Source organism: Littorina saxatilis, linkage group LG2 (assembly GCF_037325665.1).
Source record: "Littorina saxatilis isolate snail1 linkage group LG2, US_GU_Lsax_2.0, whole genome shotgun sequence".
Classification (NCBI taxonomy): domain Eukaryota; kingdom Metazoa; phylum Mollusca; class Gastropoda; order Littorinimorpha; family Littorinidae; genus Littorina; species Littorina saxatilis.
In genome coordinates this window covers 68,121,851-68,149,596 of record NC_090246.1, presented here as the reverse complement: position 1 = coordinate 68,149,596, position 27,746 = coordinate 68,121,851, and the positions used below count along the sequence as shown (strand labels likewise).

Genomic DNA, 27,746 nt, shown 5'->3' with positions numbered 1-27,746 from the left:
CAAACTGCAATATCGGTAGGTCAAGTGTCATTTTAATACGTTTCCAGAACTATGCTTTGTATGCACATTACTCACCAAATGAAACAGGAATAAGAGCTGGCTACATAAAAGTACAAACAGATCTGACCGACACTTTCACAGCAATCTTTCCATCAAACATATTTTGCTCTTTTCACATAAAGAAAATAATATGGTCTGGGTGGCCGAGTGGTAACGCACTTGCGCTCGGAAGCGAGAGGTTGCGAGTTCGACCCTGGGTCAGGGCGTTAGCAATTTTCTCCCCCCTTTCCTAACCTAGGTGGTGGGTTCAAGTGCTAGTCTTTCGGATGAGACGAAAAACCGAGGTCCCTTCGTGTACACTACATTGGGGTGTGCACGTTAAAGATCCCACGATTGACAAAAGGGTCTTTCCTGGCAAAATTGTATAGGCATAGATAAAAATGTCCACCAAAATACCCGTGTGACTTGGAATAATAGGCCGTGAAAAGTAGGATATGCGCCGAAATGGCTGCGATCTGCTGGCCGATGTGAATGCGTGATGTATTGTGTAAAAAATTCCATCTCACACGGCATAAATAAATCCCTGCGCCTTGAATATGTGCGCGATATAAATTGCATAAAAAAAATTAAAATAAAAAATAAAAAATAAATCCCTGCGCTTAGAACTGTACCCACGGAATATGTGCGATATAAGCCTCATATTGATTGATTGAAAATGGGTGGCCATACTGAGACGACCAGTTTTTACTTAAAAAAACAAAAAAAACATACTCTTCTGCGAATGTATTCAATTCCCAAACTGATCCTTCAACACACCAAAAGCCAAGTGGGTATTTTAGAAGTGAAAGCAAAAATACAGAGAACTAAGAATTAGTCTTTCAGTTCTTTTCAACTTGGGTTTCTGCCCTATCGTTAATAAAACTGGGCTGGTGTTTTAAAAAGTGAAGGCTAGAGTACCGGGTAGATATAAATATGGTCTGGGTGGCCGAGTGGTAAACGCACTTGCCTCGGAAGCGAGAGGTTGCGAGTTCGACCCTGGGTCAGGGCGTTAGCAATTTTTTCCCCCTTTCCTAACCTAGGTGGTGGGTTCAAGTGCTAGTCTTTCGGATGAGACGAAAAACCGAGGTCCCTTCGTGTACACTACATTGTTAAAGATCCCACGATTGACAAAAGGGTCTTTACTGGCAAAATTGTATAGGCATAGATAAAAATGTCCACCAAATACCCGTGTGACTTGGAATAATAGGCCGTGAAAGGTGAATGCTCGCCCTAATAGGCTTGAGGTTTGCTGGCCGATGTGAATGCGTGATATATTGTGTAAAAAATTCCATCTCACACGGCATAAATAAATCCCTGCGCCTTGAATCCGTGGTTGAGATATGTGCGCGATATAAATTGCATAAAATAAAAATAAAATAAAATAAAATATATTCACAGGTTTGCGCAGATCACTTGAGATGGGGGTTCGTTCTTCTATTTGATCGAGGAATGCTGTGTGGCAATCTTCAATCACGCTCTCCTCTCCGTTGACACCCAAGGTGGTGATCACCAGCTCTCTCAGCATCACCAGCAGGTGGTCTTGCAGAAATTAACATAACACAATTAGGATTTGGTGGAAAGATATACGTCAGTCTTAGCTGTTCAATGTTAGTCACATGCATGCACTAACACACTTCACTGCAAGCTGCAATGCAGTGCAAGTTATTGCGAGTCACAGAAGCTATAGCAAGCGATCTGCATTGAAAATACATGAATACAACAATCACACTGGAGAACTGAAACCCAATCCTGATAGACCTTTGTAAGCATCTCCAAAAGATAAACTCTAGTCTTCATGAATTCAACTTCAAGCATCATTTTCTGCACTAGCTGTTATGCCGAATTGTTATGTGTAAGGTTCTTTTCAACATGCAGCAACTGTTGTTACTTCACAAAATTACAGAATAGAGGTGTGAAGAATCCTCAAGGTTGCATGGGGATTCCTCTGAGGCATACATTCAGGCAATGCGAGACATGTGGGCCACTTTTCAGTTTCTAATTTGCTTGGACATTTGCCAATGACATACATTTTTTCAAGCAAAGGTTTCTTGATCCTACATGAAGCCAAATCAAGCAAGTCATAACTGCAACAATCATCACTTTAATACCTTCTACATCAGGGTTGACATTCTCCCAGCCCAGGTCGGCAAAGAGCGGGCCCAGCAAGTGACAGATGAAGTCCCGGAGGTCTTCAGTGGTGTCCGTGTACTGCAGGAGACGACCCAACTCTGACAGGTTGGCCAGCAGGTCGCTCCACACGGTGAAGTTGGTCTCCATGGTGAACGCCCTAACCACGTCCAGAAGTTCTGGTGAGGTCACCAAGCCCACTTGACACTGGAACAATATCATATTAATGTGAGGATTGCACCTCAATGCACACAAAAATCCAGGCCAATTTGACACATGAACATCATATTCATGTGAGGATAGCGGGGCGGGGATGTAGCTCAGTCGGTAGCGCGCTGGATTTGTATCCAGTTGGCCACTGTCAGCGTGAGTTCGTCCCCACGTTCGGCGAGAGATTTATTTCTCAGAGTCAACTTTGTGTGCAGACTCTCCTCGGTGTCCGAACACCCCCGTGTGTACACGCAAGCACAAGACCAAGTGCGCACAAAAAAGATCCTGTAATCCATGTCAGAGTTCGGTGGGTTATAGAAACACGAAAATACCCAGCATGCTTCCTCCGAAAACGGCGTATGGCTGCCTAAATGGCGGGGTAAAAAACGGTCATACACGTAAAATTCCACTCGTGCAAAAAAACCACGAGTGTACGTGGGAGTTTCAGCCCACGAACGCAGAAGAAGAAGAAGAAGATGTGAGGATAGCACTACCTCAATACACTTACAAATCTGACAGCGTAAAAATGAACGCAATCATCACATCCAGCAGTTTTGATGAGGTTACCAGACCCATTTGACACTGGAAGATCATACTCGCTTTCTCCAGTGAGAAAGCAGCCTGAATTTCCACGAGGGTAACCTCACCGGATTATATGAAATCCTATCCTTAACCTTCATGTGAGGTTTGAACCTCAATTAATGCACACAAAAATCCATCCCAATTTGACACTGGAACTGGAAGACATGCATCATATTCACATGAAGATTGGACTACTACAATGAACAACAAACATCTGGCAGCATGAAATCAACATATACATATCAGTTGTGTCTGCGTGCACTTGAAAGAAGGCACAGATACAGATTAAAATTATGTTGAAAAACAATCATGTTTGAATAAATAATATAAAATTTCAAAAATAAATTTTCATTTAATTAATATACTTACCAACTCACATAGATAGCAATAACTTCGTTTGGTTGCTAAGACATTGAAGCACTCTTACATGGTAACATGGGGAGATAACTCTAAAACAAAAACCACCTGCCATATAAGGCATGACCCGTGGTAGTTATCTCCCCTACCGGTGCCCGCGCATGCGCAGGCCGTATACCGGTAATACTCATTCCGTTCTGAAACCCATATCCCTTTATACAAATTGCGGGGATGGCTGGGAGGGAATTTGATATGTGAGTTGGTAAGTATATTAATTAAATGAAAATTTATTTTTGAAATTTTATATTAAATTACATATTCTTACGCAACTCACATAGATAGCAGATTGCTAATCTAGGTGGTGGGTAAAAATTTACTCACAAAGTAACATCTTGCCAGTATCTGGCCTGCAGCTACAAAAGCTGACGGACCGTAAGCTCTGTACTGCCGAGAACCAGATATGTCCCGTAGGAAAACATATAAAAAGGCATCTTCTGATGTCTAGTAGATGTGTACTATAAAAGCGGGTACTTAAAATATCCCGCAGATAGAAGCTCATGACTACGTTCTTGCACGTTCAAAGAGCTACATTCAAGCCTTATGTAAGTCTCTAAGACTTGAGAACAGGTAAAGAAGAGGCCCACACTCTGACTTCTTGAGTCCGTGCTGCCTGAAGAGGAAGGACTGACTGCCCCCCCCCCTTTCTTGCCACCACTGTAGGTATGCCTAATCAATGTGGCAGACCATCTAGCTAAGGTTGACTTCGCTAAGTCATTGCCTCTACAAGAGTTGATGGAAATAAACAAAAGCCTTTGTTCTGATGATCTAAACAGATCAGTGCGAGTTAGAAATAAATTTAAAACTCGAAATGTTCAATAGGCTAATATGGCTCTAACAGAGCCAAACTATTGCACGTGGATTGAATTGTATTATCAGAGCTGGTTCCTCAGGTTTCTGATTATTCGCCAGAAATTTGAATCAAACCTAAGCACTATAGATCAGTCTTTCTCCAAAGAGATGACTATAGCAAAACCAGATAGAAAATGCACCTATACTCCCGCTTCTCTCAGAAGCTACTAGAGTAAGTATGACCGCTTCTCGTGTTTAGATTAATAAGACTAATTTTGTCAAGGATTAAACAATCCGATCTCAAAAGCTCGAAAACTAGGAGCAAATCCCAAGTCGGGACTGGAGATTTGTTTTCAGCCAACCAAAGGGAGGCTCCTTTAGCCACGATGGCTATAACGAGCCCAAGTGAAAAAAATTTGCGACCTAGCTGTTTCAGTGCAACTGATATCGCGTAACGTCTTAAAACAGAGACGTGGGGAAAAATTCAGAAAGCCCGAATAGGTGGTTCGCCACCTGCAATGAACGGAGAGAAGTGGAGTTCTTTCCGTTAATATTACGCCATTTGTTCCAAGCCAGACAATGTGACATGGAAACTAAGCCGCTGAACCCTTATGGGATCTCTAGACCAAATCCAGAGTTGAGGCAGAAGCCCCTGAGCGTCTCAATGATTCCCGTACAGTAGACACCCGTGTGGATCGAGTGTAAAAAAACAGCGCCCTCTTGCCAGCTTTAAGGGACTTAAGGGCTGACAACCAATGAAAAATGGGCCCATAATGTGCAACCGACAGGCCGCTCCGAGTAAAATCGAGAGTATATCCGGGAACGGTGAGACGAACATTTAGCAGAAGGAAATAGTACCGAGAGGCAAAAAACTTCTATCAGCGGCTTCTCCAAATTCACCAGAAGAAGTAGAAGCGCGTAAAGAGATAGAGTCCAGTCCGTGTGGACATACTTGTTAGACTGACTTAGAGAGTCTGCCAAGACAAAACCTCTCAAAAAGGTACTTCGCTGCTAATAAGATCTCGTGGTGGAAACACCACATCAAAAACTCGCATGCTCGATGTGGCAGCGATGGGAAGCGAGATGCCCCCCCCCCCCCCCTTTTGCTTATTAAGATAAAAAGGCCACTGAGGTGTTGCCTGATTGAATTAACACATGTTCTCCCCTGACAAGGGGAAACAATTCCACAGGAAACAGAAAAACTGCTTCGCTGATGGAAAGAGAATCAATGAAAAAACCTTGCATGAGCAATGGTGTGAGAATCCAATTATTGGTTGTGTCTGAGAACCAGTCGAGAAAAGACACTAACATGATCCAGCTCTTTGTTTGATTGCTTAGAATCAACATAAAAGTAGCCACTTACGATCTATTTTGTGTACCAAAGGAGGGAGTAAACATCGGCACGATCTTTGTAAGTGACCCAAGAAAGGATCTAATCCCCCTCCAGCCGCTGTGGTAGCACACAAAGGCTGAAAGCAGAGTGATGACAAGCACTAAGACTCCAGTTGACAGAACTGTCAATAGTAAGAATAACAACATGCTATTGTTTGCCCACTGAACCCGACGCTAAATTGCGGTGGGTATTTGGCAAAGCGCCATGCCGGGAAGAAGATAAACAAACCCGACCTCTGAATCGCCCCGAGGGGATAAAGTGAAGGGTATTTGGCAAAACGCCATGCTGAGAAGGTAAAAGGCAAAGCTGAGAACAGCCAGATTAGCGCTTTTCTAGATAAGAAAAGCCAGGCCTGCCGTGGGCTTTTATTTTGCTGTGAGTTTCTCTTTGTTAGAGAAGAGTCTGCGTGCACAGAAGAGGATTCGAAGAGAACACTCAAGCAAGGAAGAGAATAAAATTTCACCGACAGAACAATACTGTCGGCCGAGGACTTCTCTCCGGTAAACAGCAAAGTTAGATCCTTTGTAAATGTGTCCCCACAGACACAAAGGCATCCCGTGAGTACGTAACCGCACAAGGAAAAGAACAATTCAAAGACTTGTTCAAAGACGATAAAAAGAAAGAAGTGTGGCCACAATCTTTCACAGCCAGGAGATCATGATCTTGAAAAAGACAGTTTCTCCTTGCTATGAACATAAAGATGAATGATCGTCAAGCCCGGTGTAGCCGGGAGCGGTTCCGTATTAAGAAGCAAAGAATACGCTAAGTTCTTAGGCTTGGTGTAACCGAGGCCTACGGATAGCGCTCAGCGAGTGATGCGTTACTTGAGCGGGTGACGCAAGCGAAAGCAACGCCGCCTCGCTGCCCACAAGGAAGTGGAGGTAAAGGAAAAACATTTGAAAACACTTCCACAAGTTCAAATGCCCCCGAGGGAGGATCTCAGAACTTAAAGTTCGAAAATTTCCTGCAATAAGGCTCAAAACAGCTGAATGTGACGCAAGCCACAGCAAACCTGAAGCAGGAGCCTTCCCCATATGATGCCGTAAAAGGCAGAAGTGGGGCAAAACATCGTGTGAGAAAACTTTTATAAGTTGAAAAAGCCACGAAAGACTCTAAAACTTAAAGTTCGCAGATTGTTCCTGAGAAGGAGCAAAATCAGCCAAAGCTGATGGTGAAGTAACGCAGATAACTATGCTACTGCTAACACCTCAGGGAAACAGTGCATATTAACCTCTGCTGCTAGTGCCAAAACGATGGCAGCTTCCTGTTCAGTGAAATCCCAACGATTGTTGAAAGGATGAGAACCGGAAACCAATCCCGGCAAGGCAACATTTGCCGAAACCGGAAAGGTTGGGGAAAACAAATTTCCGGAAGCCAGAACTCCGCGAACGGATGTACCATCCACCTGCCTTGTGCCAGCCACAAAACTGGGAGAGGAAGCGGATGCAGCTCGTGGAAAGGCAGAGGAAGCCGCAAAAGCGGAACCGGAAGCCAAAGACTGATGATTGCCGACTGCCAACACCAAAGTGTTAACGGCGGAAGGCAAAACAATCCTGCTACCGGAAGCGATAGCCGCCGAAGCCATCTTGGCTAATGGCATGGCAAAGGAAGACAACAAAGGTCTGCCAGTGCTAGCTAGACGAAGCTTCCGGTTGGTGGTCACAGAATGATGAGCCGCACGACCAAGAGCAGCAAGCCAGGGCTGAGCCTCTTGCAGGAGCGTCCCCATGAGCCGATAGCAGCGGAAGAGGAACATTGCTCAGATAAACTTTAGCAAGTTGATAAGCCACATCAGGTGACTCTAAAAACTTGCAGTTCTCAGCCCGTTTCTGATAAGAAACGAAATCAGCAAAAGCTGATGGAGGAGGAGCAGCGGAAGTGGTTGCCGCAAACACCCCTTCCGTAAAGCAGCGTGCAGTAACCTCTGCTGCCAAAGCCAACAAATGATGTAGCTTAGCCGGAAGTCGGCGAGAAGCTTCCTCATCTGCATCTGATGCTTCTTCCTCCATATGCTGTTCATCCCCAACAGAAGCATCATAGCGATCATCTGAGGGATGTCCAGCGGAACCGGCATCCGGTAAGGCAACTTGAGCCGAAACCGGAAACGGTTGTGAAAAATTTCCGGAAACCGGAAACTCGTGGATTGAACCACCATCCGGCTGTCCAATGCCAGCGGAAAGGCTGGGAAAGGAAGCGGATGTAGCCTGAGAAAGGCTAGCGGAAGCCGCAAAAGCGGAACCGGAAGCCACAGGCTGATGAATGACTCCCGCCAGCAGCGAAGTGCTAACGGCGGAAGTCAAACCTCTCCTGCCACCGGAAGCCGCCCCGACTGGAATTGAGGGGGCGGAACCAGCAGAGGATCCTCTCCTGCCACCGGAAGCCACCCCGACTGAGATTGAGGGGGCGGAACCAGCAGAGGACTGACTAGCATGAGCATCGACCAGCCCCAATAAATTGGAACCAGAAGATCCTGTAACCTGCCTGCCAGCAGCCGCCCCGACTGGAATTGAGGGAGCGGAACCAGCAGACACATGCCCTTCACATCCCATACCCAGGACCGTGAAAACGGAGCCAGGTTGGTCTGTGGAAAAACCCTTACTGTCAGTGTGCAATTCCGCCGAGACGGAAACCGACGTCAAAGGTTTGCGTACTTCGCCAAGAACACCCGAAAGTGCTGATGTCCTAGACTCAGACAAAAACTTGTCTAAAGATGAGTCCGACATATCCAACACCGTCGTTGGATCTGCGACCACGCCAGCGGACGTGACCGTCGCAGTCGGTTCGAAACGAACCCGCACAAGCGAATGAACATTTACAACACCCGAAGGAAGGGGCAGAGCAGCACGCGAGGCTATTTGCCCTTTCCGACGAGATCAAAACATGCACCTCTGTTTAAAAAGACGATAAAATCGCCAGCAAATCGGCTTTAGTCAAAGCTAAAACAGCGCTAGGCGCTTGAACTTTATTGAAAGAAGCCGCAACAGACGAGGTAGGTTTGTCAATCGAAACCGTAACACAATTCATCATTCGCCGGGTTGAAAACGTAAACAGAAACATTATCGCTCAGTGAAAATTTCCTGAGTACGAGACGCAGTGGTAGTAGCTACCTTAACTTTATATTGGTTGCATTGCCTGACTGAGAACTGGGAGAGCAAGCCTGGCTGGTCGAACTCCGAGTTTTCACTCACTCTCTAAATCTTAAGGATAGTCCGCCATTTTGTATGACAAAACTGAACCAAAATACAAGTTGCAACACACTCCAAAAGTTAAAACAAGCGCGTCTCGGTAATAAAAATGAAAGCTCTCACCCAATACTTGAAGTAGAGATGAACCAACAACAGCGTTACCAAGATTCGATGGTCAGTCACCGCCGTGAAGACCTATAGCTTAAGATCAAAGCCAGAGTACTACAGCACGTCTTGCTCCGTGCGTTGAAGAAAAAGGAATGAGTATTACCGGTATACGGCCTGCGCATGCGCGGGCACCGGTAGGGGAGATAACTACCACGGGTCATGCCTTATATGGCAGGTGGTTTTTGTTTTAGAGTTATCTCCCCATGTTACCATGTAAGAGTGCTTCAATGTCTTAGCAACCAAACGAAGTTATTGCTATCTATGTGAGTTGCGTAAGAATATGTAATTTAATTTTAATTTAAAAAAAAAAAAAGTTAATGGACTTTTTTTATTATGACAAAACAAAACATTTTTATAGATTTGACATGATTAAATCATGTTTGAAGTCAAAACTGAAATTAACTTTTTTTTAAATCTAAATTACAGACTGTATTCCCTGCTCAATTCCTAGACTCCATTCTACAGCTTCACTCAGTGTAACCAACACTGCACTTTCAAGTCCAATCAGCATGACTGTCTGCAGGAACTCACAAGAGCAAACAGATCACTGATGATGCCCAGTCTGTCAGTAGGCGGCAGAGTCTTGTTCTCAATGCTGGGGATGAATTTCTTCAGCATCTCTGGGCTGTACTGTACTCTGTACACCCCTGTGCTCCCACTGTTTAACTGCACACAAGGAACAGTTCAGCTGTTTTGTTAATACAAAATATCAATGCACACAAGCAAGCAGACACACAGATGCATGCACACACAGACGCATGCACACAAGCACCCACCCACTCACCCACACCCACATCTAACACAACACAGCACAACAAAAGCTGCAAGGACTGCAAATGCAAAATGAGAAAACAACTAAATATGTCAAATGAACTCAAAAGTCAGAATAAAAAAGACACAGCAGTTGAGACACATTTTACAACCTTCACAATCTCAGCAACAACATGTAAACTTCAAATCAGTCATTATAACAAAAAAATATATATAAAAAAATAAAAGATTATGTGACATCGCTGTGATAACCCCATCAACACAAATGACTTACACACCAAAAAATAAAAAAATAATTTTTATTTTTATGTTTTTATATCAGCTTCCACTGACCTTGACCCACTCTTCCTCCATCGTGTCCAGAGAGATGGTCAGTGTTGGTTCCTCCATGAGCACGGTGACCAATGGTTTGACAGGACTGGACTGGGTGGTGAAGGTCACTGGGGTTATCCAAAGGCCACCACCTCCTGCGTCATGTTCAGACATTTCATGTTATAGTAATGACACAGAAATTAGATGCATGTCACACATATATAGTGAGTGCTATATCAAATTTGTAAATAACTTGGTTTTCTTTTTCTTGTTTTTTTTGTTGTATTCCAGATATCAACAATTAAAAATCTTCTCCCCAAACAACCCAAACTTCCATCCCTTCTTAGCTCAATAATGGGGAAAAAAAGCATTTGAGCAGCTGTACCTGAAGACTTGTTCGAAGAAGTTGAGAATTTCTGCTGCGTTATCTCAAGGACTCTTTGACATCCTGTCTGCTTTTCGGATACCTGAAAAAAAACAAAAATAGAACACAAAATGTCTTCACAAAAATTCTACATTTGTACCAAGCATTTGTAAGAATCTAGCTAATCAACCTTACCCAAGCTATTATCTTTCGGAGGTACATCTGAAGAGTTTATTTCAATTGCAATAAAAGCCACACAGTCTTGCAATCTCATCTTTCTCACATGTGCATAATGTTGAATGATCTCCCTTTAACTGCATGTTGAATAGGCTAAAACAAGGCGTACATAAATCACCTTCTGAGTAAAAGCTGGTTGTTAATAACCGATCAAAATAAAGTATGGATTTTGTCTCTTTGCAAAGATAAAGGTATTAACAATGAAGGAATGACAATCATGCAATAAGCATAGGTACACCACCTTTCCAAGTTTTGTGTCTGTTGCCTGCATGTACTCTGAAAGATGGTGGTAACTGAGAGCTCTCAGCTTAAGGCGATAAAGAGTGTAGAAAGATTGGTTAAGGAAACAGGTCTGTCATTATCTGTTTATTTACTGTACTTTGGCTACCTTTTATATAGCATTACAAATCAGTGCCTAGCAATGAATCAGTGCCTCAGCGGATTTTAAATCAAACTTTTTCAAAAATCAACACTTTCCACTTAGTGCCTCAACTGATTTTCAACCAAGCTTTATCAAAAATCAGCACATCCTACTTCGGGCCTTGACTGATCATGAACCAAACTTTAAAAAAATTAAAAAATAAATTAAAAAATTTCAAAATGCGCACTTGCCACTCGAATATTTTCTCAACAGATTTTCAGCCAAGCTCTATCTAAAATCAGTACTTTCAACTCATTTCCAGAACAGATTTTCAGACAAGCGCTATTCAAAATCAGTACTTTCCACTCATTTCCACAAAAGATTTTCAGCCAAAACCTATCCAAAATCTGTAATTTCCACCAATTTCCTCAAAAGATTTTCAGCCAAACTCTATCAAACTCTGTTATAAATCACCAAAGCCTGCGCGCTTTACCTTGAGAACAGGGAATCCTTTCTGTGAAGTCCAGGTGGACATGACGGCCCCCACAGGTTTGCTGCTGGCCTCTTCCAGTGCTTTCCACAGGTCTTCTGTACAGGCACTGCCGTACTGGTGATGCTTCAGGTACACCGTCATCCCTTTGCGGAAATCCTGGCAGAAGTAAAACATCAATCAGAAACACCTATCAGTATCAGGGTGAAAACTAACAAAAAAAGTATGAAAGACAATTGTATCTACTGTAGGCTTAGGAGTAAGGGAGTAGGCAGTGATGAGAAAACGTATAAAGTCAGATTTCTTAAGTTCGAATCAATAGATATTCTCAGATCAAACAGCACAAACACACACATGCATGTTCCACCCTGCATGCGCTATTTTTTTGTTTTACAAGTAAACAAGGTTTTAATATGATTTTGGGCCCTCAAGGGGCATGGACAAAATATTTACAAATTAGAACACACATAATATACAAACAATTCATACCCATCTCATTCTATTCAAACAGCTAAAAGAGGCATTTGTTTGGATATCGTACTAGTACTACTACACTTTTCAGGTTGAAAGTATCATGCACAGGAGTAATATATGACAATCATTTGAATAGAAATACAGCTGTGCATCAATTAGACAACTTTCCTTACCTCATCACCAAGGTAGTTGTGCAGCATTCTGATGATGGAGGCCCCTTTGCAGTAAGAAATGGCGTCAAAGATTTCATCCACCTCTGCTGGGTTACCCACTTCAATCTAACGAAAAAGAAATCCAAGCGATGTAATACATGTTACTTTAAAATGACAAAAATGCACACTATCTTTTCTTTGTCCTCACATCTGAACTTTGTTGCCTTAAATCAGATAAACTACTAGGCATTTGCAACAAGACACCATATTAAAATATGTACAGTCTAAAAATGTTTAACTGTTTTGATGCTTGGCTTTAAATATTTTGAAAGAAACATTTGAATATCTGCTTCAAGCGTCAGGCTGATAGTAACAAAAGCTATCTGTCCAACCATGTGTTACGGAACAAACTATCAAAGATTTATTCAGCATATGACTAGTAATGATGACAAACCTGATTAAGAAATAAATGTATAAGAATAATATCAAAGGGCAAGTTAAAAGAAAGAGTGAGGGTGGGGGTTGGACAGGAACGAAACATATTAGATCAAAAGCTACCTTATAACAGAAGAAACTATAACAAAACTTGACTAAATGTAAAAAGAATATGAGAGTGCATGTTGATATACATAATTTTTCTTCTCTTTTTACATTTAGTCAAGTTTTGACTAAATGTTTTAACGTAGAGGGGGGAATCGAGACGAGGGTCGTGGTGTATGTGCGTGTGTCTGTCTGTGTGTGTGTGTGTGTGTGTAGAGCGATTCAGACTAAACTACTGGACCGATCTTTATGAAATTTGACATGAGAGTTCCTGGGTATGAAATCCCCGAACGTTTTTTTCATTTTTTTGATAAATGTCTTTGATGACGTCATATCCGGCTTTTCGTGAAAGTTGAGGCGGCACTGTCACGCCCTCATTTTTCAACCAAATTGGTTGAAATTTTGGTCAAGTAATCTTCGACGAAGCCCGGACTTCGGTATTGCATTTCAGCTTGGTGGCTTAAAAATTAATTAATGACTTTGGTCATTAAAAATCTAAAAATTGTAAAAAAAAAAGAAAAAATTTATAAATTGATCCAAATTTACGTTTATCTTATTCTCCATCATTTCCTGATTCCAAAAACATATAAATATGTTATATTCGGATTAAAAACAAGCTCTGAAAATTAAAATATATAAAAATTATTATCAAAATTAAATTGTCGAAATCAATTTAAAAACACTTTCATCTTATTTCTTGTCGGTTCCTGATTCCAAAAACATATAGATATGATATGTTTGGATTAAAAACACGCTCAGAAAGTTAAAACAAAGAGAGGTACAGAAAAGCGTGCTATCCTTCTTAGCGCAACTACTACCCCGCTCTTCTTGTCAATTTCACTGCCTTTGCCATGAGCGGTGGACTGACGATGCTACGAGTATACGGTCTTGCTGAAAAATGGCATTGCGTTCAGTTTCATTCTGTGAGTTCGACAGCTACTTGACTAAATGTTGTATTTTCGCCTTACGCGACTTGTTTTTTTTTAGAGGAGAAGTGATATTTTACACTGTATTAAATTATGATATACAATGTCTAATCTAATCGTTAATCGTTCTAATTTTAAGTATTAGTGCAATATTATTTTGTGATTGCAGACCTAAAGACAAATTTCTGTTTTGTAAAGACAAAAAATAAAGTACATGTATCTGTTCTTGTTCTAGAACATAACACAATGCCTCCCAGGGTGCCCAATATGGCCCGCTAGATACTGCATATGAAGATACTGTAAGGGCTGCATTAGTCATCAAAATCACTTTCCTCCTCTCATGCCGACAGATGGTATGCCTTGTAATGGAAGGGCGCTGGTTCTGAGCGACGCTTAGTTCTCGAGATAGGTGTGACCACATGACGTCATTTATACTTTCGTCATCGAAGATCTTTCATATTTCAATCAGTGTCATTTCCCAGTTCTGGGTTCTGTGGTCGTTTTGACTGACTTGACAAGTTGAGAAAACCAATGACATTTCATTTTTGCGAAGCAACTGAATATGAAAAGAAAAGAAAGCGTGCAGAAGTATGTTTGGGTCCTGCAAGACTTTATGACCAAACTCCAAAGATTTCTTCCTTGGAAGAAAATGAAGATGTCTGCTTTTCATCTGCTTTGAAGGTAGGGAGATTTTACAGCGCACATGGTAAATTGCAAGTCGTATTGGACAAGAATGTTGTTATTCTTCTTTCTTCAAAGAACCATAGATTTGTTCTCGGCCATATTTTCGAACTGTGCATTGTTATATTATGGGAAAAACCATTATTTGTTTTGGGCGACGCAAATGAGAGCGAGCCTTGCTTCATTAGATTGTTCAATAAAATCTTATGGGAACTGCAAAGGAGACAGCATACTTCTGTGAGAAGGCAAAGGGATAAAGCAAAAGGACTGACCTCTATAGGATGACTGTTCTCCAAGGCATCAAGCTTGAGGGCCCTGCCCAGGTCGATGCTGACAAACTGTGTCCACACGTCGTACTCTGGGAAGCAGTGATCCACACACAGGTACTCGATCCATGAGGCAAACCCCTCCTTCAGCCACAGGTGGGTCCACCAGTTCTGAGGAAAATAGATTTACAGATTCAGCCATGTACAATATAAACATATCACCTTCTGGGATCGTGCAAAGCAGAAATTTATATCGGTCAAAGCTCAAATAATTGTTGGCATGAACTGTAATCTATCCATTACTTTTTTTTCTGTTGCTACAGTGGAACCCCCCTTTTAAGACCTTCAACAATCTGATTTTAAGGAGTCTTAAAATGGAGGGACATTTACAGAGGTTATGAACAGAAAATCTGACAATTCAAGGTCTTAAAAGGGGGGGGGGGGGAGTCTTAAACTGGGGGGGTCTTAAAAGGGGGGTTCCACTGTATCATGTTTTTCTTAAGTTTGCCAAGTTGACCCATAACATTGTTGATATGTGGAATTTTATGATTGTCATACCACTTATGACGATGCTAAAAAACATACCCCACAGGGCTCGACAATAACGAATGCCCGACAGCCCGGGGCAAGCGTTTGAACCTGTCGGGCAAGTAAACCTTATGACCAGCTGCCCGACGGGGCAAGTGACAATATATCAGTGAAAATCTGAAAACTGAGAAGCACAGTTCAAAATGGCTTCGCAGTCGTTGATGTTTTCCTTTTTAACAACTTCAAAGCGCCGTGTAGATGACACAGACGATGATTCGAAACGAAAATCCCAGAAGAAGGCATTCGAGGCCTGTCGTGACCGGAAATTCTTCTTATCTTGGCTTACGGAATTCCCGTGGGTAAAATACGACCACGAAAAGTGTCTGATGTTCTGCAAGGTAAGGATTTTAACGTTGCCCATGTCCACCGCAAGCTGTGAGATAGGTTTCTTGTGCATGAAACGTGTTATGAGTGACTGGCGTTCAAGCCTGAACACAGAGACTCTGTCCATGCTCATGTACTTGAGCATTGAAGAGCCAGAACCTGATGGCTACAACTCAGCTCTTGCTGTTCAAAAGTGGTGGGAAGAGGGAGAGAGAGCAAGAAGACCAACGTAGTCGTTAAGCAATGATAATAAATAAATACCTTCACTTGTTGAAAGAAAGAAATGCTTGCAAAACATCTTTGAGCAAAAGAGTCAGTGTGTTACTGTTTGCGTTAATCCGTTTTATTGTTTTATATCTCATTCTCTATTTAGTTTATTGTGGCAAGTAAAAAAAAAATGGGGCAAGTAGTTTTGATGTGTACTTGCCCGACAGGGCAAGTTGTCAGAAAAGTTAATGTCAAGGCCTGCCCCATAATTATCCGTTTCAATTTGCACAGGTAGATGAAAGCCAATTTTACCAGGAAGTTCCTACTTATCTCCCATGAACTGAACTCACCATGGTGACCAGATTGCCAAACCAGTTGTGGGCCAGCTCATGTCCCACGATGAGAGCAACGTACTCCTTGATGCGTGACGACGAGTTGACCAGATCCACCAGCAAGGCGCCTTCCCTGTAGATGACTAGTCCCCAGTTCTCCATCGCACCTGTTATTACACATGTCGTATGCATTTAGAGCGCTAACTTACCTTTCTTTATCAGACCTTTTAATTTAATATAGCTCTGCCTCATTTGTTTACGATTTTCTGTTAGCATATATAGGTTATAAGAGCTCAATATCGAATTTAGTCCTTTTAGAAGATTTGTGTTTTGAGCCACCAGTTATTGAGAAAAAACCCACCCACCTCCCACTTCTGTTCCAAGGCCTTGTTTCCCAAAACTGTCTCTTCTATCATTCTGGAAATGTACGTACTGCATTTTTAAGCCTCTTTCCTTTATAAAACCTCAAATTCTTAGGATTGTGAAGGTGCCAACAACAACACACACACAACCACACACATGCAGTGAAGCACACGCATACACACACCCACGCTTTCATCCATTTCCTTAAAAAGATGTCTTACCAATGGGAAAGTCAGGGGCAGCAACCAGATCTAGTTTTGGAAGACCATAGGGAACATCAAAGTATTTCTTGTAGAAAGGCAGTGTCTCCATAGCAACCTGTTTAATGCAGACAACAACACATTGCATACTTCCAATAAAAAAAAGCTCAGCTAAGTTGAAGGCGTAATATATTCCAAAAAGAAAAATCAAAGGTTTGGGAATAAAAAAACATTGGAAGGAGTTCTTGTCATTCTGACAGGTTATGATTATGTTTGCCCTATGGCAGTGGTCACGTTACTAAAGACCCAAAGAAAATATTTTCAAATCACACTAAGTCTGCTCACAACAAATAATAAAATGGCATGCGCTTTACTGAAGTATGCATTATTTTCAACAGCCTATCATTACTAAACAAGAAGAGCAAACGCTCGATCGAGTCACTTTCGCAGTTCTGAATATTATATGAGGCATCAGATGGACAGGAAGAAATTGCTATTCACAACACAATGAGTCACGTTCACATAAAATTTGAGCCCGGTCACTTTTATAGTTTCCGAGAAAAGCCCAACGTTAAGTTGTGTGTTGCCGAACAGAAAAGGCTAGTTATCTCCCTTGTTTTTCTGATAACGTTCGTAAAAGGCTACAGATGTAAATACTTTGATGTAAAGAATAATCCTACAAAGTTTCAATCACATCCGATGAACTTTGTCAAAGATATAAAATGTCTAATTTTTCCTTTGACGCTGACCTGTGACCTTGAAAAAGGTCAAAGGTCAACGAAACCATCGTTAAAGTGTAGAGGTCATTGGAGGTCACGAATAAACAAAATATGAGCCCGATCGCTTTGATAGTTTCCGAGAAAAGTCCAACGTTAAGGTGGTGTCTACGGACGGCCGGCCGGACAGACTAACACTGACCGATTACATAGAGTCACTTTTTCTCAAGTGACTCAAAAACTTAAATAAATAACTCTGAAGATATAAAAACAAGTCGCGTAAGGCGAAAATACAATATTTAGTCAAGTAGCTGTCGAACTCACAGAATGAAACTGAACGCAATGCAACGCAGCAAGACCGTATACTCGTGGTCCACCGCTCACGGCATAGGCAGTGAAATTGACAAGAAGAGCGGGGTAGTGGTTACGCTATGCTGCATAGCACGCTTTTCTGTACCTCTCTTCGTTTTAACTTTCTGAGCGTGTTTTTAATCCAAACATATCATATCTATATATTTTTGGAATCAGGAACCGACAAGGAATAAGATGAAAGTGTTTTTAAATTGATTTCGAAAAAAAAAATTTGATAATAATTTTTATATATTTAATTTTCAGAGCTTGTTTTTAATCCGAATATAACATATTTATATGTTTTTGGAATCAGCAAATGATGGAGAATAAGATAAACGTAAATTTGGATCGTTTTATAATTTTTTATTTTTTTTTACAATTTTCAGATTTTTAATGACCAAAGTCATTAATTAATTTTTAAGCCACCAAGCTGAAATGCAATACCGAACCCCGGGCTTCGTCGAAGAGTACTTGACCAAAATTTCAACGAATTTGGTTGAAAAATGAGGGCGTGACAGTGCCGCCTCAACTTTCACGAAAAGCCGGATATGACGTCATCAAAGACATTTATCAAAAAAATGAAAAAAACGTTCCGAGATTTCATACCCAGGAACTCTCATGTCAAATTTCATAAAGATCGGTCCTGTAGTTTAGTCTGAATCGCTCTACACACACACACACACACACAGACAGACGCACATACACCATACCCTCGTTTCGATTCCCCCTCGATGTTAAAATATTTAGTCAAAACTTGACTAAATAAAAAAATAAAGAAAGCCCTCACTGTTTTCACTTCCAGGGCAAGCTTACTTCTGCAGCATATATTCCCTGCGTTCCCTTCCCACGTGGCGTGTACACACGAATCTCCACCCCATCTTCGTCATAGCAGCGAGCGATGTCAAACTCGCCCACCACAAAGGCCACCAGGTAGGTGGACATAGCGGGTGTCCGATCAAACTTGACTACCTTCCAGTGGTGGTCATCCTCCTTCTCATGCTCGGATTGCACTGGCTGAGTTAGGAAAAAACAGAGAGAAACGACAAGTTAAAATTTTATCGATTCTTTTGGTGATGCTTCATAGTTTAAACTGAGTCAGCGTGGGCATCTATCTTCGTGTACATGCAACTTGACAGCACAGGCAAGTGCTAAGGTGTATCAGGGTGTTACAAACATACAGTGTGTGTCTTGGTTTTGTACTGTATAGTTTTCTTTCCATTACTGTACTAAACTCCAGCCTGGCTGTTAAAGGTGTTTATTTAAACATTATTTTATATAAAATTTTAGATTATAAATGTAACCTCATCAAGGCGATAAAATATAAATTTGCTAGTCCACCATTATTTTGAGGTTGCGAAACGATGTAAAAAGTGTTGTACAAACCTTCATCAGGGTCTAGCTACGACCAAGTGCCCATAAACACTTCAGACTTTAAGCTCACATTTCTGTCTTGGGATACTCATCACTTAATACTGCACAACAATTATTATTCTGTCAAACTTCACCTTCGGTCCCCAAAATCTTCCTCACCATATTTGACAATGCCAGCCTGTCCTTAGGAACGACTAGAGTGATGTCAAACGTGGCTCTGATGGACGGCTCATCAAAACAAGGAAAGGCCCTACGCGCTCCTGTCGCCTCAAAGTGTGTGATGGCGCCATTGCGCTGCTTCTGCTTGCAAGGGCTCTGGTACCTGGTTCTGTAGAAACCTCGCAGCTCATCGTTCAGGATACCAGTGAAGTGCAGTTTCAAGTTGTATGTCCCAGGCTAAAACACACACACACACACACACACAAAACCCACAGTAAAATACGTTCCAAGGAAAATGAAGAGGCTAAAATCTATGAATAAAACAAACCATAAACTGCAACACTGCCTCTTCAGGAAATCAAAGTATCATTAAGACAAGCAAAAGACCATACTCTATGTCCAAAATGGACAGCTTTTATCCCTATGTGTCACTGTCAGGTAATAATAGCCTTACTTTATCAATGGCCTTGCCCCCACCTGCTATTTCTGGATCAACCAAAGACAAAGGCTGTTGACAAAGTTCAAAAGAAATGCACATAAATCGCCAGCTATTGCTGTCAAGTTATGGTACTTTTGTGTACACATAAAAAAACAATGCACATTCAGGTTAGAAGTTACAATGGAACTTAAACCCTAATTTAAGACTTGTTCCCTTTTAAGGCTCTGTTTTCTGAGATTTTCTGTTCACAAACTCTGCAAAATTACCCCTCTCTTAAGATTCCCTTCTGGTTAAGACCCAATTTTCTCAGATTTGTGAAGGTCTCGGGAGGGTGCAACAGGTCATAAGCTTTTAAAACTTGTAAGCAAATCAATGTCCGACAAGTGCACTTCTGACGCATAAATATCCATTATCATGCATTAATTACCTGCAGTGTTCTGCCAAAGGTGAGTAGAGCCTTTTCTTCCTCTGTGTTGAACTCAACTTCTGGTGAGCACTCCTCCCCATAGCCTTAAGGACAAATAATGTTCAGTTCTAAGTTACTGTGAGTTTACTGTAATAGTGTAAACAAAATGATTCTTTCTGGGTTGATAAGATTACATGTAATAATCACTGCAAACAATAATGGCAGTGCAGTGATACAATATCTAAGAAAACATAAACAACACTGCACACTATCATTCTTAGAACTTCCATTAAAAGTTTTGTGAACAGAATAATTCTGCTACATTGTTATAAATGGAGATTATTCCTCAGTAATTAAATGTTTGACGGCTAAAAACCCATTCCCATCCCCCCCCCCCCCCCCATCCCACCCCACCCCCCCCCCCCTCCCCCGCACCACCATGGTAATAACGACATGCAACATGCACAAGAATTTGAATATAATTCATTCATGTTTTCATGTCAGTCATTTTATGAAAGCTTTTCCCACTAGCATTCACAGAAGCTGGAAACCCTAGCAGGCTAGTTTTCCCAGAGGCTGACAATACTTCAAATACACTGACACAGTGATATATTCAGACCTGCCAACCCTTGTGAAGCTTCAAGTGTAGCAATTTAAATTTATTTTGGAATTTTCAGCATAGCATTTTCTAAAAGTTATTCCCACATCCGCATTTATGTCATCTTGCACAAGAATAGACATTTTTAAATACAGTTTCATAAGAATGCAGGAACATAAAATGCCCACGAGAGAGTATTCTCAGTGCAGCTATGTTTTATTACCCATTTTGTGACCGCAACACGGAGTGGGAAGCAGAAATGAGTACCAGGACTCACAAACAAGTCGCGTAAGGCGAAATAACAACATTTAGTCAAGCTGTCGAACTCACAGAATGAAACTGAACGCACTGCATTTTTTCACCAAGACCGCATACTCGTAGTTTCGTCAGTCCACCGCTCGTGGCAAAGGCAGTAAAATCAACAAGCCAGAATAGTGCGGTAAATGGTCGCGCTGAGTAGGATAACACGCTCGCTTTTCAGTATCTCTATTCTTTTTAGCGTACTGAGTTTGTTTTTAATCCAAACATATCATATCTATATGTTTTTGGAATCACGAACCGACAAGGAATAAGATGAAATTGTTTCTACATCGATTTCGGACAATTAATTTTAATCATAATATTCATATTTTTAATTTTCAGAGCTTGTTTGTAATCCAAATATAACATATGTATATGTTTTTGGAATCAGAAAATGACGAAGAATAAGATGAAATTGTTTTTGGATCGTTTAAAAAAAAAATAATAATTTAATGACAAGTTTCCCGATTTTTAATGACTAAATTCATTAATTATTTTTTAAGCCACCAAGCTGAAATGCAATACCAAAGTCCGGCCTTCGTCGAAGATTGCTTTGCCAAAATTTCAATCAATTTGATTGAAAAATGAGGGTGTGACAGTGCCGCCTCAACTTTTACAAAAAGCCGGATATGACGTCATCAAAGACATTTATCAAAAAAATAAAACAAACGTCCGGGGATATCATTCCCAGGAACTCTCATGTCAAATTTCATAAAGATCGGTCCAGTAGTTTAGTCTGAATTGCTCTACACACACACACAGACACACACACAGACACACATACACCACGACCCTCATCTCGATTCCCCCTCTATGTTAAAACATTTAGTCAAAACTTGACTAAATGTAAAAAGAGGAAACATGCATGTGATTATTTGTTTACGGCGTAGCAATCTTTAGCTTGGCGTAGCAATTGCTCTTAAAACATAGCATGCTACGCTAAAAACGAAGAAGTTGGCAGCTATGGATATAATAATTCATTAATTATATAAATATATAATTTGGAAGAAGAACCAACCCGACAAGACAGCTTTGAAGATTTTCAGTTCCCTTGCATTCAGAACAACCTTGTTTGTTGCCTCTTTGATCTGTGTAACATGAAAGATTGAAACATCATGACCAACGTATGACAACAGTTCCACTCACAGACCTGTTTACCCTAAACCCTAAACTCTTGTACTTTCCCAAAAAGTTGAGTGTATTTTTCAAAAAGTTGGTGTACTTTGCAAGCAAAGCCATATGGGCTAGGGAAAATGTACGCGTGGGTGCAAACGTGTTTGTGTAAGAATAGCATGTCTTGCGAACACCTTCAGAATTTAACTCCTTCCAATACAACAGGGATAAAACAATTTTATTTACCTGTCAGTTTATAGCATTATAACCAGTGTCTTCCAAACAGATTGATAATGAAAAGATGAAGTTCGTGAAATAACAACTGCGGTTGACATTGCTTCAGCGCGGACTACAGCCTTTTCTCCTGGCAGGATTTGCTTTGCGAATGAACTTCATAATTCCTTGGCAGCTTTCAGCGGATTTCTTTGCAGCAACCTTGTCCAGGTCCAGCGAGTGCGTTTCACTGACTGTTATTACAAAATTGAACGTAAGCGGCATAATTTAATAAAATGATAGTAAGACATCTTAGGCCTGTTGCAGTCTACGCCAAATAAGTTAGGTTAGACAGAATTGAGCTGCCTCTAACACAGACACAGGCTAGGGAGGGAATGATATTAACCATGACGGCGGGTTGAGAGCCCCCCCGGGGGGGGGGGGGGGGGGGGGGATGCTCATCTTAAGTGCACTATGCAGTAAGAAAGCGATCTGACAAACACTTTTATCTCCACAGTACACAAACAATGTAGGGTGTGCATTGGGCAATGGTGCCAAGCGTCGATAAAATACATACACAGTGAGATGTATAGTTATGATGACTGGGGTAAGAGTCCATATAACACACGTTTTGTTGTTGTTCTTTGTGTGTATACTCTTTTGTTTGCTTCATTATGTGTTTGTTTGCTTGCTTGCGTAACTGGGTGTTTGTCGTAAGGTGACCTGGGTTGATCTGTTGATTGGTTGGTTTGTTAGTTGGTGACGTGGGATATGGCCAGTTGGTTTGCTAGTTGTATACTTGCTTGTTGCCGGCCGTATGATGTTAGAAATGAAGCTCGATTGAAAACTACAGTACTTTCCTCCTCATGCCTAATTCAAATCACCGACCAACCTGTTAAAATAGTATCCACAAGGAACATCCTGTTTCTTTGTGTCGTCATATTGTACAAACTTCGCAGCATAAAGTCACAGAGGTCCATTGTATAGAATAGAGATCCAATCACTGAGGCATGATGACATCCATAGATTCACTACAAACCAGTGACGTCAAAGATCTGCATGCAGCTACACCCTTCACTCTTCTCTGAAAAATAGTGCCCGACATGTCTTGGGTCCTTGTACGAAAACAGCCTTTTCATTTTAACTAGAGCGTGAAATCTGTTGCTTTATTTGAAAACACACACACACACACACACACACACACACACACACACACACACACACGCAACAACGAATAATACCTTTGACAAATTGTGCTATTGTCACGTGTTAGTATGGCTTTTTCCTCATTAAACAATGTAAAATGTTAAAAAAAAAATAATAAACAAGAGGCGAAGCCTTCAAGGCTCACGTAAGAAATCAACAAACAGTAACATAACACAAACTCACTCACTCCGTAACACACACACACACACACACACACACACACACACACACACACACACACACACACACACACACACACGCTCGCACACACACACACAGTTAAAACTAACGCATGATATCAACTCCATGTATAATTTTCAAAAGAAGGCAAACAGATAAAATGACTAGGGTAATAGGTTAGGTACCTGCCATGTGGGCACTTTTTCCACTGCTGTCCTCAGTCCTATACTTTTCATCAAGACTTGTCACCATGCCGAGTAGATCTAAATTCGGAAGTCTTCATGTGGCTGAGGCATATATCTGACATAGCGTCGATCTTGTTGTAGGTTAACCTCCTTTCTGAAACAAATGGCAAAATGCGATTAGTTATGATGACTACAACCTACACAAATATAAACAGTGTTTTGAAACAGAATAGTCAGGTTATACAAGCCACTTTACCTATGCAGCATGGTAACCCTACAATATGCGAAACATGTCGACTGCAGCAGACTTACTAAATTGTACAGACAAAACCATGACAGTGCATGTTTTGAATCTGAGGAAAAAATCGTGATCATTTTGACTTTGAGAACAGATTCATTCCGTTTCCTTATATCTGCATGTTCAAGTAAATCAAATGGTGGACAGTTTTTTTCGGGCAGAGTAAACTTAACTTGAGACTCTACTGCAAGTCTTGAAATTCACATAAATCGAACCACGAGCAAAGACATCCAAACATTACAGGCACTTTAGATCAACTCATTTCACTAGAGGTGACTGCCTAGCACTGTGTTTGACATCCGTGTCTGCTGAAATAAAAAGAAATTAAAACAAAACGGATTAACAGTAGGTGACACGTTATCAGAGTGGGAGACACTAGATCTGTCTCTGAACTTACCGGGATACGGCTGCTCTTCGACAGCTCTTCCTCGCGTGGAGATTGGAAACACGCTGTGCAGATCAAATTGTAGGAAATCTCCCTTTGGTATTTTCTTTATTTACTTTTCTGGAGCTTAGAAACCGAACAACGTGAAATCGTCTTCCCCGGCGAATCGGCGAGGTGAGAACTGGACCACAATCCTTCGCGCGACCCCTGACCTGATCTTGACACCTGACCTGCCGTCTACATGCCAAACACGACACAAATCAGTCAACTGCTTGTACCCCTTCAAAACCCCCCACCACCCGTTTTCTTTGGATACACGCTTTAACTACACACATGCCGACACAATGTTGATCATTGCTTCAATAATTTGAAGATGGTGCTTGAAAATTAACCACGTGAAATGAGTATTTCGGTGTTTAGCCAAAAATGTTAAAGTTTCTACCACAGACATACACACATACATATATACGCACGCACGCACAGACAGACAAAGTTTACCATCGCATAGGCTACACTTACGTGAGCCAAAAAAATAAAAACCTTGTCCAGGTGAGCTTTGGAACTGCAGTGTCAGTTCGATGTCATATTTCCCAGCATGGGCAACGGAGAAATCTGATTTACAATACTTGCAGTGTGCATGACTCTTCTCCCATAGTAGACTCCACAGTTCCTGGCTCTTTATTATATTTCTCCAAGAAAATCTGCTGCTTCTGCTGTTTAGACTTGGTACAGTCATCTGAAACGGGCACAATTTTCCGCTTCATTTTGCCACGAATGTCCAGACGATCGCACGTGCCAACAACTGAACAAGGTTTCCACAGCTGAAGACTCGCTGTCATCGTTATCTCCCGGCTTCGACCGAAACCGGTATCAGTTGTACCATTCCGTAATCAGCACACCAACACCCGAAAACGTATTCTAGACTTTTTCTTAGGTGTATTTTGTGCGTGTGTCGCGTATTTGCGTACCGATAATAATTTGGCGTACAAAATACGCCCAAATCGTACTGGTAAACAGGTCTGCACTCATATAACGTGTGAATGATGAAGAATGCATGAAAAAACAGAGAGAAACAACAAGTTAAAATTGTACGCTAGATGTATAGATTACATGTGTGCGCGCACACATACACATAAGAACACACACATATACACACAAGAACACACACACAGACTGTCACAATCTCACATACACATGTTAATTGTTATTTGCATTTTTGACCAAAAATGACATTTGTCGCAGACCAAATTATATTATTGTTCCACCAGACTGCACCAGATATAGACTTATATCAGTTTCTGACGTCACATGGCTCAAAGACGAGAAATCAACTGACTTGTACAGTCAGTACACAATTATAAAAGAATTTTTTGTGTGCAGATATAAATTATAATGCCAAAATGTGCCTGCATACATATAAACGCACAATCATATCAAACACTCAAATGTTTTAGGTTAAACACAATTCTATGAATGCCTGTCGAGTCATTGTACGCACGCATCCCCCCCCCCCCCCCAACCCACTCAAACCAACCCCCCACCCCACCCCCACAGAGGCAAATGCTTATCACTCTTACATCAATCAGGATGTCTTCCTGCCCTTGAAAAGTCAGTTTTTCCAGGTCAGGTTGAAGCTGAAGCTTGTAGTTGACAGGTCGAACTGATGCTGGGAGCCTTTCAAAAACCATCTTTCTTCCTCCTCCTGTATTGAGACAACAAGAGCAAAACTATTAAACACATACAGTGAAACCCGGCTATATTGAAGTAGGCTATATTGAAATCCCGGCTATATTGAAGAATTTTTCAGGTCCCGGCTGAAGCTCTACTTTTTCTTTGTTAAAAAATGTTGGCTACATTGAAGTCGGCTATATTGAAATCCCGGCTATATTGAAACAAAAATTCAGCCCACGGGACGTTTTTACCTGGCCATATTAAACTAGAATGAATACCCGCTTCGCGGGGTAGCCGGCTTCGCCGGGAAGAAGTACTTAGAGCCGTACGCCGGCTTCGCCGGGTCCGAACAATGGACCCGCCAAGCTCGCCAAGCTTAGGTCCCTCCCAGATTCGTGGAATGGGAACAGCACGAAAATGATTCAGTGGCCATAATGCCATTCCTGACCATATCGAGTCCCATCCTTGACGACGAATGTAACCGTGTTAATCACCTTTGGAGGCGAACTCCACTCAAACAGGACTGAGCAAGTTAGAGCTTCTCAAAGGAAGGCCAGTACATAACATTACACAAAAGCCGCCAGACCACATCACAAACAGAACTGAACAATGCACAGGTGTTGCTCACATAGAGACACACACACAGACACACACACACACAAAAACACAGAGAAGCCGTATCTATAGAGAGATAGATGACAGTGTATTTTTCGCGTGGCTATAAATTGATTCGACCTTTGCACTTTGACAGTGAGGATAATTTACGGGTCCAATTTACGTTCTGGACACTGCGTTGACCTTCTAAAAATAGTAACAGTAACAGAACGCCGGGAATATCCGAAGACGCTCCACTCACACTATATAGTGCACCATACGAAGGAAGGGAGGTAAACGCTGAAAACCTGGAGAAGATGAGAAGATGAGAAGATAAGGAAGAGCAGACCTGGGAACCCCTGTTTTGCATTTGGAGTATTCTCAAACAAACTTGGTGTATTTTCAGGAAAATGAGCGTACTCCACACAGCATTTGAACATCCATGATTCAAACATGCTTCACACGCATCCGTCACATCGTTAATTAGGCTTACCAAATACATTTAAAATAAATGCTTCTTTCAATGTTTACTGACAAAAACTAATCATGTGTCAAAATACATGGATCGGCTTCGGGATGCGCTTATGAACAAAAGTAGTCTAGGAATTTTACTTGTCGTATTTTTTCCCCACTGACCGTACTGATCGTATTCTAGACAATCATGCGTACAAAATACGGTGAAATCGTATGGGTTCCCAGGTCTGGAAGAGTTACTTATAATGGTGAAATGAACACAAAAACCAAAATCATTTCAGCGCTGCGCGCTGAGAGCACGTGTTGAAATATCTCATCGATGATATTGTGTCCGGGGTGTAGCTGAATACGGTGTCCAAATTTGAAAAAGATCCACCGAGAACTTTGGCTTTGGTGTGTCGGTATGGGGGCCCGGGTAGCTGAGGTGGAACCAAAATAGCTGAGGTTGAACCAAAATCGGTTCAGCGCTGCGCGCTGAGAGCACGTGTCTACCTGAATATGCCCACCAAATTTGAAGCAGATCCATCGAGAACTTTGGCCGTGCATGGCGAATACACAAATACACAGACACAAGTCGTATATATATATA

The 27,746-nt window shown here is 41.5% G+C and overlaps 1 protein-coding gene across 1 annotated transcript in view; it reads right to left on the bottom strand.

The window, feature by feature from the left end:
• Positions 1 to 26,116, bottom strand: part of LOC138959585 (puromycin-sensitive aminopeptidase-like) — a 33,330-nt gene extending 7,214 nt beyond the window's left edge. Inside the window, exons 1-15 of the mRNA XM_070331125.1 lie at positions 25,996 to 26,116; positions 21,857 to 21,926; positions 19,962 to 20,044; positions 19,096 to 19,332; positions 18,379 to 18,579; positions 16,520 to 16,616; positions 15,954 to 16,102; positions 14,491 to 14,655; positions 12,093 to 12,197; positions 11,449 to 11,604; positions 10,379 to 10,460; positions 10,015 to 10,148; positions 9,442 to 9,576; positions 2,148 to 2,373; positions 1,436 to 1,578 (exon numbers count right to left, since the gene is read on the bottom strand). Coding sequence (XP_070187226.1) covers positions 1,436 to 1,578; positions 2,148 to 2,373; positions 9,442 to 9,576; positions 10,015 to 10,148; positions 10,379 to 10,460; positions 11,449 to 11,604; positions 12,093 to 12,197; positions 14,491 to 14,655; positions 15,954 to 16,102; positions 16,520 to 16,616; positions 18,379 to 18,579; positions 19,096 to 19,332; positions 19,962 to 20,044; positions 21,857 to 21,926; positions 25,996 to 26,106 — 2,094 coding nt within the window. The 5' untranslated portion in view covers positions 26,107 to 26,116. The remainder of the gene's footprint in view (positions 1 to 1,435; positions 1,579 to 2,147; positions 2,374 to 9,441; positions 9,577 to 10,014; positions 10,149 to 10,378; positions 10,461 to 11,448; positions 11,605 to 12,092; positions 12,198 to 14,490; positions 14,656 to 15,953; positions 16,103 to 16,519; positions 16,617 to 18,378; positions 18,580 to 19,095; positions 19,333 to 19,961; positions 20,045 to 21,856; positions 21,927 to 25,995) is intronic.
• Positions 26,117 to 27,746: the final 1,630 nt, after the last annotated feature.